Source organism: Danio rerio, chromosome 7 (assembly GCF_052040795.2).
Source record: "Danio rerio strain M-AB ecotype USA chromosome 7, GRCz13ab, whole genome shotgun sequence".
NCBI classification, from domain to species: domain Eukaryota; kingdom Metazoa; phylum Chordata; class Actinopteri; order Cypriniformes; family Danionidae; genus Danio; species Danio rerio.
The window spans coordinates 33,016,019-33,039,460 of NC_141027.1; the positions used below are offsets into that span (position 1 = coordinate 33,016,019).

Consider the following 23,442-nt stretch of genomic DNA (forward strand, 5'->3'; position numbering starts at 1 on the left):
TTCAGCTGCAACGCATGACTGCATGTACTCACACATACACTACTATCAATTTTAGCCTACCCAATTCACCTATACCGGAGCACCAGGAGGAAAACCCACGCAAACACGGGGAGAACATGCAAACTCACTGACCCAGCTGAGGCTTGAACCAGCAACCTTCTTGCTGTAATGCAATTGTGCTACCCACTGCGCCACCATGACGCTCTATTGAAACTATTATAGAAAAGGGTTCAAATCTCTCCTTTAAAAAATTACTTGGGGAAATATTTGAAAAAGAATATATGTATCATTTTTATACAGTAGTTTTGATATCGTCATCTTTATGTACAGTAAAATAATTGTGTTCACCACAATGAAGTAATGGGGTGTAATAAATGTTGAAGGTGAAGTCGAAATAAAGCTGTCAACCCTCTTTTCCTCCATAAGGTGTCAGCGTTCACCGCTTCAGACATGCATGAACATTTCTTTTTCCCAAGGAGATTCCTTTTGGATGATGCGTTTTGTTTTATTCTATTATCTGCTTAAGATAAGCTTAAGTTAGCTTGCTTGGTAAGAGAAACTAATGAATTAGATACATATAACATTGCATATATACAAAATAACAGTCATTTATCACAGTACACAAAAAATGATGTTTGCTGCTGGTTAAAACTACTTAAATATAAATACTACTTATACATATAAAATGAGCTGAAACAACTTAATTTTTGAGCTTTTTTGGGGCCACTTTAATAGTTTTATGATCAATTTACTTAAATTTGTAAACACTACTAAGTTAACTTAATTTCTTCATGTTGTCTTAAGACAGATAGCTTGCTTTCATCAAAATATCTGGTATATTAATGATATTAACCTGTATATAACCAATAATTACTCTACATCATCAAGTAAAATAGCTAACACTTTACAATAATGTTTAAAAAATAATGTCTAAAGTCTAAAAATAAGTTATTAACTTATTAAATAGTCAAGATTTTGGTGAGTTTAATGAGTTATTAATAATTATGTAAGAAATTAACATCACCTAAGATGTAGTAGTTTTAATCACCGGTTTACTTTAATGTAGAAAAAATAAGCCTCATTGTAAAGCAATAATAAACAACATGCCTATAGAGAATCAGGGTAACACTTTATTTTGATTGTCTGTTTGAGTATTAGCAGACTGTCTGCTTAATTTGTTAGTACCGCTCCTTCAACAGACATTTAACTGACTATAAGAAACTTTGCAAGTACATGTTAACTTACACTAACCCAACCCCAACCTAACAGTCTACTTATAATTTTATTTTTTTTAATAACTTAATTCAACAAACGGACCATTAAAATAAAGTTTGACCAGAATCAGAACACTTTATCAAATGCCAAGGATTAGATTAACGTGAAAATATATCAATGTTTGAAAATAAGCAGCCTATTAAATGAACTATTTGACGTTTTGTTAGTTTAGTGGCTAAGTCATACAAATTCACACAAGTTCAGTCTTTTGAATATGTATTTTTAAAAGGAGGTGTGGCACCAAACCCCACTCCCAAGTCATTGGGGGATGAGCAAATCATACCAAACTGTACACATCTGCTTAAGATAAGCTTAGGTTAGCTTCCTTCCTTCTTTATACATGTCTTATAATTAAAACTAAATCACAATAACATCTGCTGAAGTCATTCTCAATCCAATGGAGACCAGCTGAATTGTTTTATCTTCCTGTTTATAAGCGTCTTCTAATAACAGTCCATAGATTGTTGAACGTTTAAATGAGGAAGCTTTTTTTGTGAAGAAATTTTTTTTTTAATATGAAACCAACTTTTTTATTTTTAAAGCATTTCCTCTAAGCATTGCTGGGTCCCACATGGGGAACTGAGTAATGTCACATCTGCATATTTCTGTGGCTTTTCCATTCAGCCAAACATTCTTGACTCATACCGCTCAAACCAGATATGCACAAAATGTGGCGTGCCTTTGTAATTTAGAAACATGAAAGGTCTTAATCTTCCATTTTAATTACCATTTTCTCTCTCTGGTGGACAAACAGTTTTGGATTTGGCTTCTATCTTTGAGGAGATCATCTTTGTCCTTCATATTTACGGAGTTGAAAGAAGATATTTTAAAAACAAGCTCTCTTTTTTAACAGATTTGTTTCTGAATTAAAGAGATAGCAGTGGTTGATCAGGATGTGCACTCATCTAAAGGCCACAACAACTGGACATTGACCTATAATGCATTCCACTCTATCTGCCATTAGCCTTAGAAAGCCTATCAAAAAAGGAGATCCCTTTTTGGACCAGTTCATTCATTTCTTTACTCAGAATTACCATTAAAATCATAAAGATACATATACTTGAGTGTGTTTATGGATTAAACCGTGATGCAAAAGAAAAAATACATAATTAATGGTATTTTTATTATTAATATTGTTTTAAGTTGTATTCCAAATATACACCTACAATTACACATGTATACATGTGCACTTACATGCTGACAGAAAAAGCTATAAGCATATTTGTGCTATGTTAATTGTTAATATGTTCTATATACAGTAATATTTTAGTAGTGTACATCAGAAAGATGTACAATATATATATATATATATATATATATATATATATATATATATATATATATATATATATATATATATATATATATATATATATATTTGAAGGACACCTATGATGAAAACAACTTGTGTAAGCTGTTTGGACAGGACTGTATGTAAAGTATAATGTGTCCACAGCCATATTAGAGTAATAGAAACACAATAAGTCTACCTTTAAAAATTTCCTGACGTTAAAACAAGACCAAAATTTGTGTGATTAAGGCCCGCCGGTTTTCCCCGCCCAACGAATTGATCAACAGAGGCCATGTTTCTATAATAACATGTAAACCAGAACATTGTTTTGTAAACACATTGAAATTTAAACATGTAACAGCCCTCTGTTTTTTATGTTTTATGAGTTTTATGTTTTAAAACAGAGCATGTTTTTAAAAAAAGACAGTAAAATCTCTGTTATTCTTAACCGCTATAATCACCATGGCCGCATGGTGTCAGTAAACAGTAATGTGTGTGTACTGCAAAAAGCATTTGTGTGAAACATAATTTCAGAAAGGCTTGAATAAACTCCACCACAAGTACATCAAATAAACTTACATGGTATTTTTGACTAGTGATCTGTATTTCAGCTTCATCCGTGTCTGTCTCTGTCACTGACTGCTGTTTATCTGACAAAACGCATGAGAAGCAGACACGCATTAGGAACTGGTGGGCAGCGAGAAGCAGCTCATTTGCATTTAAAGCCACAAGCTACAAAAACAGCTGCGATGTATTCAGACACAAAAATGGGCAGATTCTGGAGGCTGTAATAAATTATCTGATGGGTATTTTGAGGCTCATCTTACATCTTGTGACGAAATGTTTGTCGTTTTTTTTAATAACAGAAAGTTGGTTGATTGAGTTCTAATTAGTATTGAAACTGTACATGAACACAGAATTGATATATATGCTAATAATTAAATTTGTGTGTTAAACTTGACAGAGGCACCTTATTTTCTATTTTTAATATTAATAGTATTTTAAAATATTGGTGGTTATTTAATCACCTCATTAAATCATGACAGACCTCTATTTGTGTCTTTCTTTCAATTCTTTTTTTATTCCTGCTAAGCTTGTTTTAACATTTTAAATCATTTGTATTCTTTATTTTTCTTTTCACTTGTTTTATTTGATGTTTATTTTATTCTTGTTTATGTGAAGCACTCGGAATTGCCATTGTGTGTGAAATGTGCTATTTAAATAAACTTGCCTTGCCAAGTAGTACACAACATGGCTGGGAAACTGCTTTGTTATACAGTGCTTTGGAAAATGAACATTCAAATGTGCAAACACTTCATTTTGAAAGACAATGAGTGTGTTATAACTGCACTTTTTACAGTAAGGCTTAAATGTGATGTCATTTGATCGGTTTTAAATGCTATAGCAAAAAGAACTGTAACAATCACGAACCCACAGCAGTGCTGAATGAAAAGCAGAAACTGCAAATATTTATTGCAAAAACCAGCAAATACATTTCATTAGTTCACAGCTACATCTCAGTTCACAATCCACTTTAGCCTCTCTTCCTCTAAACATCTCGATTCTAGCCTGCGAACTGTGAATCTGTGCACAAATATTTTTATATATTTCGGGTAAAACAGACAGACTTTAAATCTACGTAAAAGAAGCAGGACTGACGCAAATGAATTAGTCTTTAATGCGTTGCTGTAGAATGTAAAGGAACTCGTGTGTTAATGTGTCATGTCTATATGCTGCTTTCTCTCAAACAGACTTCTATTAACACACACACACACACAGCATACGCAGCATCTCAGCCAGTCTGTTAGACTAAGTGCAGTATATATCTGAGATGTTGTAATACTCAAGGATTCTGCAGACCAAAATTTATTTTATAGTAAGATTTAGTGCTGAACAATGTGTATGTATGTGTGTGTGTTTCACAGAAGTAGATTGATCATTTCCTTTGGTGGTAAAAGCATGTAAAATCCCACAGACTTCAGTTTAGATAATCCCATCAGTGAAATCTCGTCTTGCGAATCCTTTCTGTACAAAAGGAAAACAGAAATGACTAAATTAGCTACATATAACATTGAAAATATACAGAATAACAGTCATTAATTACAGTACACTCAAAAACATTTGTCTGCTGCTTGTTAATATTGTATATCATAAACTACTTATATTTAAATAAAAAATGTGCAGATTTATGTGAAATGATTTTAGGTGTATCGTAACTAAAACTTAATAGATTATATCAATAAACTATAATTAAAAAAATTATGTAATGTTTACAATGCAAATCTAGTTAGATCCACTTTTTTGGTAAACAAAGCACGTCTCATATAACAGATCTAGTAAAAGACACACTGTAAAACAAATGCAGGGTTCCACACAATTCATTCATGTTGTTCCAACACAAAGCGATTAAGTTAACTTAACACTTTTAGCAAACCGATGTGGATTGAACATAAACCAATAAGGTTGTCCCAATGAAATGTCAAGAATTGTTGTTTCAGCTCATTTTAAATAAGTAATTTAAACAAGTAAAATACATTTCTTTTGAGTGCAGAACATTTAATATTAACATTTAATATTATTATTATTATATCACAATAATATTAAAAACTGAATAAATATAAATTTACACACATTTACACAAAAGTTAATAAATAGACTCAATGATGGGCTAAACATCTGCAAGTCTGCAGATTTCTGCATGCAGATTCCGTGTGGGCCTATTTGTATATAGTTGTATATATATAAAATGACCAGAAACAACAAAATTCTTGAGTTATTTGGGGGGCAACTTAATTGTTTTATGTTTAATTCGTGGGTTGGTAACGCTATTTTTCATTGCAAATTAATCTATCAGGCTTTTTAGTTAAAAATAGAGAAATCACAGTTTCATTTGTTATTATGAGCTAAGCATGAGCTAAGCTGCCTAATGGTCAGCGTATGAGGCGGCTAGGCTAAGCTAGCTTCAATTTTGATTGAATTATTCTCTAATCGGTTGCCAATTATGTTGTGAATATACCCCTGTAATGTATACTGTAGTCCTTTTTTGTCTGGCTTTCTCTGATATCTCACCTGTTAGCCAAAAATGACTTTATATTCCTGGCAATGTCTGACACTGGCACTTACACATTGTAAAAGCCTGCCAAGCACAAAAGATTGACAGGCATAGCAACAGTAACTAAGGAGGGCGGGGCTTAGGGAAGGGTCAACAAAACAATTAACATCACTCAAGATGTAGTAGTCTTAATCATCAGTTTAGTTTACCTAAAGTAAAAAATGAAGCCTCTCTGTAATGCATTATTAAACAACAGGCCTATAAATAATCAGAACATTGTCTATCAAATGTCAAGGATTAGATTACTATGAAAATATGTTAATGTTTGAAAACAAGCAGCCTATTATATCTTTAATGAACTATTTGACGTTTAGTTTGTTAAGTGACTAATTCATACAAATTCACACAAGTTCAGTCATTCAAAAATGTTCGATTTTTAAAAGGTGTGACGCCAAACCCCACCCCTAAACCAAACAGTCATTGGAGCATGAGAAAATTGTACTAAACTGCACAAATGAGACCATACAAATTCATGCAAATTAGCCACTAAATCAAAAACAACCAATGAAACACAATGATCTGAATAATTGTATGAGGCACAACATATATATCTGCAAATGTCTAGCACTTTTTCAGGGTGAAAGAAAAGGAAAAAAAAGGAACTTCCTGCATTCCACTGCATTCCAAACGGAACGCTGATCAACACCATTCTGAACACCACAGATGCTAAACAGACTTTGATTAGTATCAGCCCCCTATGACCAAACCGTCAACAGTCTATTTGCTGACCGTCTGATAAACACTGCACATAAAATGAGCAAGAAATGGGTGAGAAACTGACCCTCAGAAACAAAATACCAGGCTCCAACAATGAGCGCTTCCAAGGAAGACTAAATCACGGGATCAAAGAGTTTGAAGAATACTTAACATCCAGTTGTGTTTGGGCCAGTGTTAGATATTTATGAGAAGAACTGCACAACTTATTTAGTTTTCTGTGTGATAAAACAATCTGCAGTTTCATTGTGATCTCAAAAATCTTTCTCTGTACATTCATTCATTGGTTTATTATAGTAATACACCTCCCCCTAGAAATAACCATGGTTTAACTACAAATAAATATGATTATTATTGCAGTATCACAGATGAATCATGTTATTGCTACATGAACCATTGTTTTTGTAGTAAAACTGTTGGTAAATCAATATCCTGAAAAATAATTACTACACTTTTACTATAAAAACATGGTTCCTTTTTGTGAGAGACTGCATATTTACAGCCTATGGTTGGTCACATATGAGACAGATGGTCTTTTCCTGTGTAATTGACCATTGTCTGTGAGACCAGGCTTTAACCGTTTTGAGACAATAGAAGCAATGGTAAATGACATGTCTGGAAACCACAATCCTTTAGAGGAAAAACCTTTATCTGAGTTCAGAATCAGTTCAAATGTATCTCGTGTTGATGCCACCGAAACAGAAGCCTGACACATGTGGTCTTCAGCTAGAATCTAGAATCACGGCTGCTTTTGTTGGCTTTTGGTAGTGTGCTTAGTCATGAAAAAGTCAATTATTTTAGGGTTTTTTATGCTTAGTTCAACCTGGGTCATTCTAAACCTATGGTAATCCAAATCCTGAGTAATATTGCTTCATGTTTTTCACTAGTCAGATTTAATATGGGGTTAAAAAATTATTTGGGGTATTCAAACACTGGTGTTTCAGTCTGTGCTAACAGATAAACCCCCTTATAAATGGTAAAGACTATAAAGGACACATGTGTATATGCACATCAATATAGCATCATTTTTTGACAATGATTACTATTTTTATGTTACTTTGAGGGTTGGGGTTATGGTAGTGGTCAATAAAATGCAATTTAATGGATAATTTAGATAATAATATGAATAATGCTCTATGTTTTTACTGTGAGGGTTGGGTTTTGGGTTGGGGTGGGGGTAGACCGTCACTTTAGAATTATAAGATTCTATCTGACATTTTTGTCAATATTGAGTTATTCACATTTTCTCATTAAATGACAACTTATTTACATTGTAACGTTTTTTTTTTTATAAGTTGTTTACGTTTTAAAACTTTTAATTAAAGTCGAACTCTAGCTTGGCTCTATAAAGTTCTTTCTGTATTTTTGACATTGAGATGAAATGTTCAATTTTACATTGTTGAAGTACAAACAGTTATTAAAAATGTAATATATTAAATGTGAAATATTATTATTTGTGTATATATAGTCAGAGAAACATTTTTCAGTGTATTAAACATTTGCTCATTGTCTGTTTTCTTTTAAAGTCTTTAAATTTGATATTAAGCCTGAAGGGCAAATGCTAAATCATGGGGCATATGATTCAATAAATAGAATTCAATAATTCATATAAAGTACGTATTGATTTTAAAATTTTGATGTTAACATTCACGGCCATCCACAATCTCGCGCCTACATACATTGCTCCCTCTGACACCCAGCAATCTTTTTCCTCCCTCCACTTGTCTGTTCCCTCTGCTCGTCTATCGTCCATGGGCAATAGAGCATTCAGCCACTCTGCTCCCCAGCTTTGGAACTCACTACCACCTGCTATTATAAACACTGACTCCCTTACATTATTCAAATCAAAACTCTAAACCCACCTATTTAAGATGGCTTTTAATACTTAATTGTATCTGCACTATTGTTATATATATTTTTATATTATTTTTCTTGTTGGTTTATTGCTTTTGTTTTATTGTAAGGTTGTCCTTGAGTGCCCAGAAAGGCGCCTTTAAATAAAATGTATTATTATAATTCATATTAATTAACATCTGCACTGGACAAAATATTTAGCACAGCCTTTAATGCTTAATTTGAACAAGAAAAACTATTCACTCTAAATTAATTAATTAATTAACATTAATTAAATGTTAAAGAAGGCACAAAAAGACCTCTCAAATATCAAGATATTGTTACAACAACCATTTTTAATTTTTTAAATTAAATGTATAAGCAGGCTAATTTTATTTCTCAATAAGTAATGCTTCAATTAATGATCTGCCAGACAGAACCTTTTAATTCCAGGCGTAAAATTACTTTTTAGAATTAGAAGGTTCTATCTGCATTTGTCCTGTTGTTTTTAACCTCAACTTGCAAGTTAAAAAAAAGTTGATGGTTTACATTTAGAGTACATCTAGGGTCTCTGTCATGTTAAAGAGAACTGTTACACACATATTGTTTGCTATTTGGAATGCAAAAACTTTGAAGCTCAATATATCAAAATCATTTAGAACGCAGATAGAACCTTATAATTTTACAGCGACGATATGTAATTACAAATGTAAATATCTCATAAATGTAAATATTTCTTTGTATATAGCATGTACAGTATTTGGTTATGTATAGTTGAATACATAAATATGCACAGTACACATGTAATTACAAACGTTTATCTTGTACAGTTACTGTGTCGTTAAGTTGTAATTACTCTGTCATCATTACAATGCAATTACATTGCTATTTCATTGTAATTACATCCACGATAATATTTATAAACATGTTTCTTTGAATATTTCAAGTACTGTATTTGTGTAATAATATGTAAATAGACACAGTACGTATGTAATTTCAAACTTTAATTTAGGATGTCATGACATTTTGCTTACATTGTTGTAACATTGTATGAGTTTTTACAATGTAAAAGTTTCTTTGTATATTGGAAGTACAGTATTTGGTTATCTTTAGTTGTACACAGAAATATACACAATTCATATGTAAATACAAACTTAAGTACTATGTCATTACATTGTAATTACATTGTTATTGTATAGTAATTACATCAAAGATAATACATTTAAACAAATGTTTCTTTGTATATTTCATGTACAGTGTTTGTGTATTTATACGTAAATACAGGCAGTACATTTAATTGCAAGCTTTTATTTTGGCTGTAATTATTTTGTAGCAACATTGTAATTACACTGTAATAACAATGTAACTATTGTGTAATAACATTGTAACTACTTTGTTATAACAACGTAACTACACAATAATAACATCGTAATAGGTAATTGCAAACTTTTATCTTGAATGTAATTACTAAGTCATTACATGTAATTATTAAGTAGTTATATAATAATAGATAATATTTAATATATTTATTAAGATAATATTTATTATCTTAATAAATATTATAGAGATAATATTTAGATAATATAATATTTAGAAATGCAGATGTTTCTTTGTATGAGGCATGTACAGTATTTAGCTGTATATAGTTGTATACGAAAATATACACAGTACATATGTAAGTACAAATTTGAGTACATTTCTATTGCAATGTAATTACATTGCATTACAATGAAAATGTTTATAAAAAGGACTAACCTGACAAGAAAATGAATGAATGAATATGTTTATAAACTTAAATGTTTCTTTGTATATTTCATGTACCGTGTTTGTGTATTTATCTGTGAATTTACACAGTACATATGTAATTACAAACTTTTATTTTTGGATGTAATTACTATGTAATAACAATGTAACTACATTGTAACAACATTGCAATAACGATGTTATAACATTGCAATTGTGTTGTAAATACAAACTTTTATCTTGGATGTAATTACTGTCGTTACATTGTAATTACTATGTCATTACATGTAGTTACATTGTAGCTACATTCAGGACAATATTTTAAATGTAGTTGTTTCTTTCTACATGACATGTACAGTATTTGGTTATCTGTAGTTGTATACAGAAATATACACAGTACACATGAAGCTACAAACTTAATTACTATGTCATTACATTGTATTAACATTACTACTGCATTGTAACTATATCCATTGCCTAATTTGTGAATTGCATTGTCCCGGAACAGATCATGGTAATGGAGAGATGTCGCACACAAAAGTGGAGAATGTGGGGGTGGGGTGTTGGTGCGGTGGATGGCGGACAGTGTTTGTGCATTTACATGTAAACGTAGGCAGTACATATGTATTTATGTAATTACATAAATTACATTGTAATTACATTGTAGTTACATTTAAAGTATATATATATATATATATATATATATATATATATATATATATATATATATATATATATATATATATATATATATATATATATAGCTTTAACCTAGGGTAAAGCTTCCAACTACAATTTAGGATTAAATTCAAGATTATTTACATTATCAACATTAACAGGGAATCCTCTCGAATGGTAGGTAAATGGTTTCCGCTACATTAATTCTTCTGTGGTGGGACGCCACACCAAAAAACATTACAGCTTCCCATTCAAAACATTCAGTCGTGTTTTTTAATAGCTGGTTATAATCGCACCAAAACGTATTAAAAGGTATGTGAATTATAACAGCACAAACTTTACTGTGTGTGCGTCATTTGTTTAACCCTTAAAGGTTACATGCTGACTGACTGACAGGTGCGTGATGCGCGAGGCCAGCAAACACTACGTAGCTTTCAGTTAGATTAAACGTTTCCATAAGTATACTTTATAGATAAAGTTCTATTGCTCTGAATATTATGACTTTATCTTAATAATTTTGCGCACAAGCAAAGAGATTGAAATAACACCATAGGTGTTTGGCAGATCTGTATAAAAAAGGCCTGCCGCCACTGCTGGAAAAAAACCCTAAAGGAAACACAGAGTAATGTAATGAATATCAGTTTCCTCAACTATTCAAGCTAGCGAAATCATTTCTTGCTATCCCTGCCACCAGCACACGAAGTGAAAGAAATTTTCTTTGGCCGGCAACACTGTAACAAGACAAAGAGCAACCTGCATCCCTCCCACGTGGATGCGCTTGTGTTTCTAAATGTAAACCAGCGATCCATGAGCTTGACCAAAGACTGACTAGAGGATGAGAGCGGGGATGACATGTGTTCTATATAAAGTCAGGTGAAGTAAGATTCTATCCCTTACTTCTGTCGAAAACAGGGTAAATATAACATGATTAAATTGCAAGAGGAGCTTTTCATTCATAGTTGTGTTGCTGTTTTTTTCTATGACTTTTAAATATAAAATACATTTTCTCATACATTATGTCTGCATGTTAAAATATCATGCAGTCATTTGTTTTTACTGTGTCTGTGCATATTTTATTTATTATTTTAACATATATTTTTTCATTTATTTAAATAATTTATTTATAAATAATTTAATTATTATTTATTTTCTGTTTGGCTGTATAGACTATTGTCGCTTGTTGAACTATTTATTTTCTGAACCAAAATAATTTTCATTCCTTTTATCACTGCTGGAAATCTAAATATTAGAGTTATTTTTTTAAAATCAGACTACTTGTTGCATAACAGACTATCACTTGCGCGCACATGATCGTTTGCATAATCTTCAGGCCGGTTGAAGTATATATATTCGTTCATTTTGTTATTGTAGTAACTGTTGAAATGTCGCAGTAATTAAATGATTGAATGAGAGTTAGCCTAGCTCAGAATAATTTTATTAATCTTTTAATTAATTTTATGAACACTGCGTTTTGATTATGAGTTTTCAGGACGCATTTTAGATTTCGGGTGTGGCTACTTTTTCTTTCTATAGCCTACATTAAATGTATAATTAAAATGCAATAATTAGCCTAGATTTTTTCTTTTCGTTTGTATTATAAATATTTCATTTAAGTATTTTCAATTTCAACTTTTTATTTATGCATTATTTATTAATTTAGTCTATAATTTTTTTTTTTTTTGCGATCAGCTGTATTGTTGACGAGAACTATTTTTATCTTTCCGAACTGGTTTAACAATTAAGTTTTACTTAGTTCTTATTATGACGGAAAAATAATAAAGTTACTTTAATAACTTAAAGTATTACAGGATGAACATGAGTTTGCTTTGCCTATACCGCAAGCTTATGACGCAGATGTTAAAAGACAATGTTGCATGCAGCTTTTTATTTTTATATTACTCTGTAACATAAAAAAGTAATATAATGTTTTGACAATGTATGTTAGCACTATGAAATCAATGCATTCAGCTATGAATTACTAAAATGTATTGAAAAATATTTCTTTGTGTCTTTTAACTAGTAGCTCGAACCACGGGTAGTCGAGTAACTCGAGTATTGTTTTGAAAAGAAATCGATTAGCCGAAACCAGTAGTCGTGCAAGCGCTAATATGTATATACATATAGGACAATATTTATAAATGTAAATGTTTCTTTGTATATTGCATGTACAGTATTTGGTTATTTACAGCTGTATACAAAAATATACACCATATACATGTAATTACCAATTGAATTACTATGTCATTACATTGTAACTACATTGCTATTGCATTGTAATTACATCCAAGAAAATGTTTATAAACTTAAATGTTGCTTTGTATATTTTATGTACAGTGTTTGTGTATTTATACATCAATATAGGCAGTACATATGTAATTATAAACTTTTATCTATTACATATTGTACACTTTTATATATTATATAATGTATTTAATATATAATTGTATTAACATTGTAATATGTAATAAGAAATGTATATCTTCGATGTAAATACTGTAGTAAAATTTTTATTACTTTGTCATTGCATGCAATTACATCCAAGATAATATTTAGAAATGTAAATGTTTCTTTGTATACTTCATATACAGTATTTGTGTATTTCTATGTAAATATAGGCAGTACATATGTAATTACAAACTTTTATTTTGGATGTAAACACTATGTAGTAACACATTGTGATTTCAAATGTAATTTCAAACGTACTATGTCATTACATTGTAATTACATTTCTATTGGATAGTAATTACATCTAAGAAAATATTTATAAACAAATGTTTCCTTGTATATTTCATATACAGTGTTTGTGTATTTATATGTCTATATAGGCAGTACGTATGTAACTACAAACTTTTATTTTGGATGTAATTACTATTCAAGAACAGTGTTATAACAATGTAATTACATTGTTATAACATTGTGATTACATTGTTATAACATTGTAAATACATTGCTTTAACATTATAGTTACATTGTTATAACATTGTATTTACAATATTATAACAGTGTACTAGAATTGTATATAATAGCTTTTGTAATATGAAATTTAAAACTTTTACGTTGGCTGTAATTAATTTGTCATTGCATGTAGTTACACTGTAGTTTCATCCTGGGCAATATATATATATATATATATATATATATATATATATATATATATATATATATATATATATACACAGTTTGTATATATATACAAACTGGGGTGCACGCCACCCGGCTGACCACCAGGGGTACACAAGAAAATGTTTGTAATGGTGGAAAATTTGATCTTTTATTATTTTAATGCATTTATTTTGGGTAAACTTTACAAGTCATGTTTCTGGGAGAAAAGAAATTAACTGAGAGAGAAACATATATGAGAGAGGGCAGGATGTCTAATACAAAAGTTAACAAAGCTGAAATATTACCAAGAGCTGTTTATCCATTAGGAAAAGTTACCATCTGATAATTTTTCCATATTTTAATCTTATAATATGTTGCATTAGACCTGTTGTTCATTTATTATACATATAATTGTATAAAATATACAATTTCTTTGTACTGTGTACTGTTTGTAATGTATTTCATGTACTGTGTGTATTTATACGTAAATATAGGCAGTACATATGTAATTACAAACTTTTGTTTTAGATATTATTACTATGTAACAACAACGTGATTACTATGTAATATTAATGTAACAACAATGTAATTACTATGTAATAATAATGTAACAACAATGTAATTGCTATGTAATAATAATAATGTAATTGCTATGTAACAACGGTGTTATTACATTGTTATTACATTTTTATAACAATGTATTTAGTAGTTACAAACTTTTATCTTGAATGTAATCACTATGTCGTTGCATTGAAATCACTATGTCATTACATGAAATTGCATTGTAGTTACATCCAAGACAATATTTATAAATGTCAATGTTTCAATGTATATTGCACAGTTATTCTTCATTTATAGTTGTATATGGAAATATACACAGTACACATGTAACTACAAACTTTTATTTTGTGTGCAATTACTGTGTTGTTACGTTGTAAATAATGTTTCTATGCATTGTTATAACATTGTAATTACATCCAAGATACATCTAAGATAATATTTATAAACCTATGTTTCTTTGTATATTTCAAGTACTGTATTTGTGAATTTATAAGCAAAAATGCACATATGTAATGAAAAACTTATATTGGATGTAATAACAATGTAATTACATTTTAAACCATTGTTATAAACTGTTATAAATCTCAGATGTAATATGTAATTCCTTGTCTTGTGTGAAAATACTTTGTCGTTACATTATAACTACTATATCATAACATGAAATTACATAGTAGTAACATCCAGAACAATATGTATAAATGCAAATGTTTCTTTGTATATTGCACATACAGTATTTGGTTGTCTACAGTTATATACGAAAATATACACAGTACACATGTAATTACAAACTTAATTACTATGTCATTACAATGTAACTACATTGCTATTGCATAGTAATTACATCCAATATAACATTTATAGTTTAAATGTTTCTTTGTATATTTCATGTACAGTGTTTGTGTTTTTATTTGTACATATAAGTAAGTAAATGTGTAATTACATACTTTTACTTTTGGATGTAACTACTATGTAATAACATAGTAATGACAGTGTAATGACATTGTTGTAACATTGTAATTATATCTATAATAGTATTGTAAATGTGTTTTGTGTATTTCATGTACAGTACAGTATTGTAACCTTAGAATTATAAGATTCTATCTGACATTTTTGGCAATATTGAGTTATTTACATATTCTTATTTAATAACAAGTTATTTACATTGTGTTTTTTAGTTGTTTACGTTTTAAGACGTTGTATTACAGTCAAACTCTAGCTTGGCTCTATAAGGTTCTTTTTGTGAGCCGATCAGCATTTAAAAAAAAATCTGAAACTGAAAAAGTGTGTAAATGTGATGATTTAGAAGCATTTTTTTCTGACATTGAGATGAAATGTTCAATTTTACATTGAAAAAGAAACAGTTAAATGTAAAGATGTATTATATTAAATGTGAAATATTATCATTTGTGTATATATAGTGAGTGGAACATTTTTCAGCGTTCACTAAACTCATTTGATCATGGTCTGTTTTTTAAGTCTTTAAATGTTATATTAAGTCCAGAAGGACAAATACTAAATCATGGGGCATATAATTCAATAAATATAATTCAATAATTCATATAAAATATATAATTCATATTAATTACATTAAATTAACAACTGCACTGGACAAAATATTTAGCACAGCTTTGTATGATTAAACTGAACAAGAAAAAGTTTTCATCATCAGATATTAATTATATGTTATAGAAAGCAAAAATAAAATTAGCCCTATGAAGACATAGTTTAAAATGAATTTAGAACAGATGATAAACCCGAGTTAAGCACATTGACAAATCACATCTGCTGTAAATATAAATCAATATCATTGTAAGGGGACCCATTATGCAAAAATCACTTTTATAAGGGGTTTAAACACAGTTGTGTGGCAACAGTCTGTAAATATCACCAGCTTTTAATGATAAAAATGTATTAAATATAATCCACTTTATAAAATAATATCTGCTGAAACACTATGGTTGACACTCTTCCTTTGTATGTGTCATCAGAGAGAGAAAACCTCACCAATTAATGACAATCTCTCACTTATTGGCATTAGATATGAGTCTTGCCTTTGAATCTGCCACAACGCTGACACATTTGTAGCTCCGCCCTATGTTCAAAGCTCATTTGAATTTAAAGCGACAGTCATCAAAATGGCAGAATTAGGATCAAAGCCTAAAAGGGGCAAATTCAAAGAGTTATAAAACATTATTTGTGTGGTATTTTGAGAACATACTTTACATACACACTTTAGGCACATCAAACACTTATTTAGGTCTTGTAAAAAGGGGCATAATGGGTCCCCTTTAAAATAAAAAGCAAAGAAAGAAAATGAACCATTTTAACAAAGTAAAAAACTAACTGAACACATTAAAAATAAAGAAGACACAGCATGTTTGCTTATGTCTGGTAATGAGTAATAGGTTGTTGGTAAATATTTTTCCAGTTCAGTAACATAACTGACTGAGGGAGCCAACTATCACATAGAAGTGCACAGTAACATGCATTTGGACACTCTCCATAAAGAGCCATTGACATGCTGTAACCGCCCAATATTTATTGACTTGACATAATAAAATAGTTGAGCATTGGCCAAACAGATTAAAACTTAGAAAGCAAATACACACAACGGTCACCAGTGCAAAGTCTATATACAGAAAAGGTATCTATTTCCATATCAGATTCCACAGGAGACGAGACTTTGTCACACTTTGTCTGCTGCTTGCACCTCTGAACGGTAACACGTTCATCTGTGTTTTTACACTGAGACTCACCTGTTTGTAGTCTCTGTGAAGTTTGTTGTACTGAAACATGTTGGACAGGACGGTGGAGGCGGCTCTCGCTGCTTTCAGCTTTCCAGGACTGAGAAAGAATAAGAGCAGAGAAACTTGAGAAGCCGTACTGGGACATTGTGCTCTTGATTAAACAGCTAAATAATAAAAGAGCTTGTAAACTATATTACAACAGCAGGCAGGTGAGGTGCAGATAAATGGGTCAATTAAGAGCGCATGAACAGTTTCAGAAACTTTTATGATTTCTTATCATATCAGTTGGGTTTATTTTTTAAAGAAACAATATTTTTTTACCTTCAAAAGTAATAGGGCTGTCAGCATCATACACCTGTGACAAATATGAGGCTCGTTCTACAATGTTTTAATTATTTATTGCTTCTAACCTTGATCACAATCCTTTAATGACAACATTTCTTAACCTCATGACAGTAGGTGAATCTTGCATTTAAACACGTTTTAATTTTAAGATGATAAAATGAAAATAAATATTGTATTTTATTTAAAACTGATGCAGTGTTTCCTTTATAAAAAGTAAACTTTCCAGTAAATCTAATTGTATTTCTTTAGCAGTATTCAGTCTGAGAATAACCAAAATGAAGCATTTTTTTTACATATATTTGAACTGAGAACCTATTACATTTACAAATAATTAAATTTAATAATTTTAAAGCAGAGTGATGTTACATATAGTATCACATCCAAAATAAAAGTTTGTTTTGACAAAATATACGTGACTGTTCTGTGTATATTTATTCTCTATTATGCATATATTTGAGAAAATGTTTATTTATATTTATTTAGATATAAAATATATATGTATGTGATATAAGTTATAGATACACCTAAATATTAAGGCAAAAAAAAGGTTTTTGCATAGTTTTGATTTAATGTGTATATGCATGTTTGTGTGTGTGTATATAAATATATAAATATATATATATATATATATATATATATATATATATATATATATATATATATATATATATATATATATATATATATATATATATACTGTCCAGATTAAGTTTTTAGCAATGCACATTACTAATTAAAATTTTATTTCTTACAGTAACAAATGTACTACAAAAAACATAAAACTTTATTTAACATAAACATAAAACTTCATTTAATATTCTAATGTATTTGGGCATAATTGGTTATATTTGTGTGGTCCAGCGTCACATACAGTTGAAATCAAAATTATTAACCCTCCTGTGGATTTTTTCCCCCAATGTTTCCCAAATGATGTTTAACAAAGCAAGGGAATTTTCACAGTATTTCCTATATTTTTTCTTTTGTTGAAAGGCTTATTTGTTTTATTTTGGTTCAAATAAAAGCAGTTTTTATGAAGAAAAAAAATTAATTAAAAAAAAAAACATTTTAAGGGTAAAATTATTAGCCCCCTTTAAGCTAGATATTTTTTAGATTGTCTACAGAATAAACCATCGTTATACAATAACGTGCCTAAATATCTTAATTAACCTAGTTAAGCCTTTAAATGTCACTTTAAGGTGTATAGAAGTGTCTTGAAAAATAACTAGTCAAATATAATGTACTGTCATCATGGCAAAGATAAAATAAATCAGTTATTAAAAATGAGCTATCAAAACTATTGTTGAAAAAAATCTTCTCTTCGTTAAACACAAATTGGGGAAAACATATACTTTGGGGCTAATAAATTAGGAAGGCTAATAATTCTGACTTCAACTGTAAATGGACTTTATTCTTTCCAGGGTTTAATTTATTTCTTCGTAGCATTTCAGCTGTTTTATTACCTGTTGTCATGGGAACTCTTAATGCTGACCAGCTTGGGCAGTCCATCAAAGTAAGTGATGTCTCTGGCAGCCAGAGAGCTTCCAGTAACCAGATTGTTGAGCACCCCACAGATGTTCACCACCACCTCACTGGACGGCTCTTTCTGATGTCCATCACTGGGCAGCTTGTTCACAAGAACGTTCACTACTTTGGTAGCTGAGGAGAGGAAGCGATAACAAATTGAGCCGAAATCACACAAACAAGAAGAAGGAATGATATATGTGCAGTGTGATGAAAGAGGCGCCCTGCGGCCCAGCGGGAGTGAATTACAGTGAAGCCCAAATCTGAGGTCAGGGTGGGGATGAATGGGCGCCAGTTCAGCGGATATTGGGAACGGTACAAGTATGAGTCTGATGGGAACTGGAAAAAACGTGTGGGAGTAAAAACGCAGTGTAAGATATCCGTCCAGTGGAGTACTACGAGAGGGAAATGTGAACAACACCGGGCAGTGAGAAGAAAAATATACACTGTCAGAGCATTTTTTTATAGCTCTCGGCTTGAGCAATAACTTTAAGTGGGTTTTTACTGATCTAGACGTTTTCTTTGCCAGAATGTTGAAAACTTGGCTGAGGTTTTTGACACATTAAAATGTAATTAAAGACAGAGAGCTGGGGGCAGAAAGGGGTTGACTCACCCATATCGGCTTTGTTTTTGCAGTGTCGGGAGAGGTTTCTCAGAAGGCCGGTTAGAGATCGCAGCTCGGCGTCCGTGGGGCTTCGCAACAGGTCAAGAATCACCGGCAACATCCGCTCCTGCTCCAGAGCCACACGGCTCAGTACAGAGGCCCACTGACAGAGAACACAGGAAAATAGTAAGGAAAACAAGACAGCCTGATAACAATTAACCACACAGCCAGCCAGATAAAACACAAAGAAGCAAAGGAAAATAGGGAGGAATTTACAGAATCAAACAAGCTGTCGCGATCACCAGCGATCTAACCACCAAAGATCGCTGGAAAACATTCACACTCACAAAGGACTACAAATCTGCTGGTAAATGGACAACATATTCAGTCATTCAGCACACACCTGCTCCAAGTCTCCTCTGATTAGACTTTCACAGCTGAAGCTGCTCTAGGACTGATTCATGGACTATAAGTACTGCTCAAACACAAACACTGTTGCGGAGTCTTGTTATCTGTTCAGTGACGTTAAAACGTGGTTTCCTTGCCTTGCCTTGCCTTCCGTGTTTTGAACATTTGCTTTGTTTTGTTTGATCATTACTATATGCTGCCTGCCTTCTGACCATTTGCCTGCTATTTCAACTACGACTCTGCTTTGCCCTCATACATCTGTTTGCTCCTGTGTTGATCATTGCTTGCCTGACCATCCTGTCAATAAAACCCTGCATTTTGATCCTTACCCCTGTTGTCAGTCACACATCCCTGGTTACACATGCACAGTGTGCTTTCCTAATACTTGTAAAAATAAATATCTATGAAAAAATAAATATCTTGTACTCATTTAAACTAGAATTGTAGGTATTTTTTAGTACACATCAAACATGGTCATCTATTGTTTTTACCAACATTTGTGTCTTTCGTAGCATTGTTGTTTTATTTGACTGTGAAAAAAAAAAAAACACGATTCTTGCTATGTAAAGCAATACTAAAGCTGAGTGTCAGCTTTGATCCACTGATCCAGTCCCAAATGACACATTTCATGTACACTTGCAGTCTTACTATAATAATAATAATAATAATAATAATAATAATAATAACAATAATAATAATAATAATAATAATAATAATAATAATAATGCCTGCTGCATGCATGTGTCCATTAAGTACTCATGATGAGTGACCCCTTTGATTTTTAGACTAATAATATGCTAAGAGCTGAACTAAGATTATTTTAAATGCAATTTTCTCTTTATTTAGACTTTTTTTGAAACCTCAAATGGCAGATTTTCAAATGGTTCAATAGTATCAAATAGTATCTCAGCCTAATATTATCCTGTCCAACCAAAAGCTTATTTATTCTGCTTTCAGATTATGTATAAATACAAAATATATTAACACTTATGACTGGATTTGGTGTCCAGGGTAACATTTGGTGTTTAAATGGTTGTTTTGAAATATTTTAAATTTCAATGACTTATTTATAACCATATAAGTCATTGTAATGGACCACAAGCAAAACGGGTCATGATCAAAAAGCATGATTTTTGTTGCCCCACTAATTAAGTGTATTTTTATCTATCAATATATTTAAATGTTTTGATTTGTTGTTCATTTATTTTCACTCTCAATTTCTTTTAACAATATTTCATTTATTATATTGATAAAACCATAAACAGTCATCTTCCTATATTTCTATATCATTAACTTGAATAACAATAACTTAAATTTTATAAAAATGAGTTCACAAATCTTTCATCAGTCATGTTACCTCTGGAATTACATGTTTAAAATACAGAAACTGACATCACTTTCCCTCACTGATAAGATCTGAAGCAAACAAAGGTATGTGTAATCTCACTGACCTGAAAAGTTCTTACACCAAGAGTTATTTAGCAAAACATCAAAACTGTGCTCTCTGCATTTATGCCAGCAAGTGGAGTATTTTCTTTTTAAATTAGTAACTGTAACAGTGTTGGCAATTGTTTTAAGAGTGTTAATATTCAATACTACATTTAAGTTTAAACTGAAGTAACGTGTTTGGTAAACTGAATTTATTAAAATTACCCCAAAAATTGATAAGAAACTGGAAATCATTTTAAATAAACTTTAATATCTTTTTGAAATGCAAAATATATCTGCAATTAGAATCATCCATACAAAGTATGTATACAAAGCAGAGAGAAAGTTATGAGTTTTATGGCCATATCTGCTTTTCAATTTTTCCTGAAACAAATTATAACAATAAATAGACATTAGCAGCCATACATAATTCATAACATAATAATCCAAAACAGTTTAAGGTTGGATGAAAATTTTACAACACCAAATCAGAAATATTTGGGATGCAAATAAAAAAGAATGAAGTGATTTCCAAATTTACTTTGACTTGTATTTCAGTGCACACAATACAACAAACTTTATTTAATGTGTTTCTCATGATTTGTATAGATCTTTTTCCCAAAATAAACACACATTCCAAATATTTGTTTCACATACTTTCCCAACGTTTTCTGATTTAGCCATGAAGCATTTTTGAAGGACTCAAATTTAAAATAATTTCATTTAAAGTCTCTCCAAATAAAAAAAAATCACTGTCTAATAACATTATAAATAGGGCATTAGAAAAGTATATATTTAACAGTTTGATTTATGCTGCAATATTGACATTTTGGGGAAATGTCTTCTTTTAGTAAATGTGTCTCACATGGCATCTCGTTTAAGTAAAACTCATCATGTCTGGAGTTAAAAAAAAGGCTTGAGTTCATGTATACAAAACAAAGGTAATAAAAGTCACCAGTGCAGCTACAGTTGAGAAAGCAATGTTAGATAAGATTAAACATATTAAAGTAAACATGACTACTGTAAGTAAGTGGAGTCTCACCCGACTGTCTCCCGCTGTGATGTTCTGCAGAGCTCCTGCCGCTGCCTCACGTGTGGCTGTGTTTGCCTCGCAGCTTTGCAGGATTTGGTTGTAAAGACTGACAATCTGAGGATGCCACAGCCACTCGGCTCCTTTAGGGACCCGAGCCACTTCAGTGAAGGTGGTCAGATCTTGATTCCTCTGATGGAACACATGATGAACTCATTAAAACACTGAGAGCCGTTGGAGGAACTGTTATATCTCTGTCAGAGCACTGGTCACAGTACGTAACTAAATAAATATTTTATTTGGGTCATTAAGATTTGTTTTCCATTAAAAAAATAAATAAATTATATATATATATATATATATATATATATATATATATATATATATATATATATATATATATATATATATATATATATATATATATATATTCTTTTTATTCAGCAAGGTGAGATTAATAAACATAAATAATAATTATGCAATAAAAAGTATATAAAAATGATATACTTTCTATTTATTAAAGAATTCTGATTCGGATTACTTTACAATACATGAGATACAGTTATTATTTAAAGTTTTTGTACTTATTAACATGAACAAACAATGAACAGAACATTTATTGATGCATTAATTGATGTTTTTTAATGAAAATTTAGTTGTACACTTTTAGTTCATGTTAATTTATGGAGCATTAACTATTGTTAACACACACAACTTTTAATAATGCATTAGTAAATGTTGAACTATGCTGAACACCTAGTGAATAGGTGAGTATAGACACATCAGGTTTAGGAGTGAGCGCTGTCTTTGTATTTTTCTGTTTGGTTAGATTAGAGTATGTAAGTTAGGACATGCAAACACTGAAGACTTTAGGTTTAGGATAAGGCTTTCGATTATTTTGTTTTCAGTTAGGTAAAAGGGTTAAACTGAGTTAGATTGATTTTTATTGATTTTGTTTTCTTTAGCGAGGTCTATTATTTAAGGTCTATTATCCTGCGAGGTGTATTATTTTTGGATTATTTTTGTTGTTAGAAATTGTATTTAGTTTAC

General features: G+C 30.8%; 1 protein-coding gene across 3 annotated transcripts in view; it reads right to left on the bottom strand.

Moving 5' to 3' along the window:
- Positions 1-4,009: 4,009 nt before the first annotated feature.
- The window catches only part of pkp3b (plakophilin 3b), a 54,079-nt gene continuing 34,646 nt past the window's right edge, over positions 4,010-23,442 (bottom strand). For all 3 annotated transcript variants that reach the window (XM_087261354.1, XM_087261353.1, XM_087261355.1), the window contains 5 exons: positions 22,405-22,584; positions 19,536-19,689; positions 18,862-19,057; positions 17,066-17,153; positions 4,010-4,591 (listed from right to left, as the gene is read on the bottom strand). In XM_087261354.1, the coding sequence (XP_087117480.1) occupies positions 4,550-4,591; positions 17,066-17,153; positions 18,862-19,057; positions 19,536-19,689; positions 22,405-22,584 (660 nt within the window). In that variant the 3' untranslated portion in view covers positions 4,010-4,549. The remainder of the gene's footprint in view (positions 4,592-17,065; positions 17,154-18,861; positions 19,058-19,535; positions 19,690-22,404; positions 22,585-23,442) is intronic.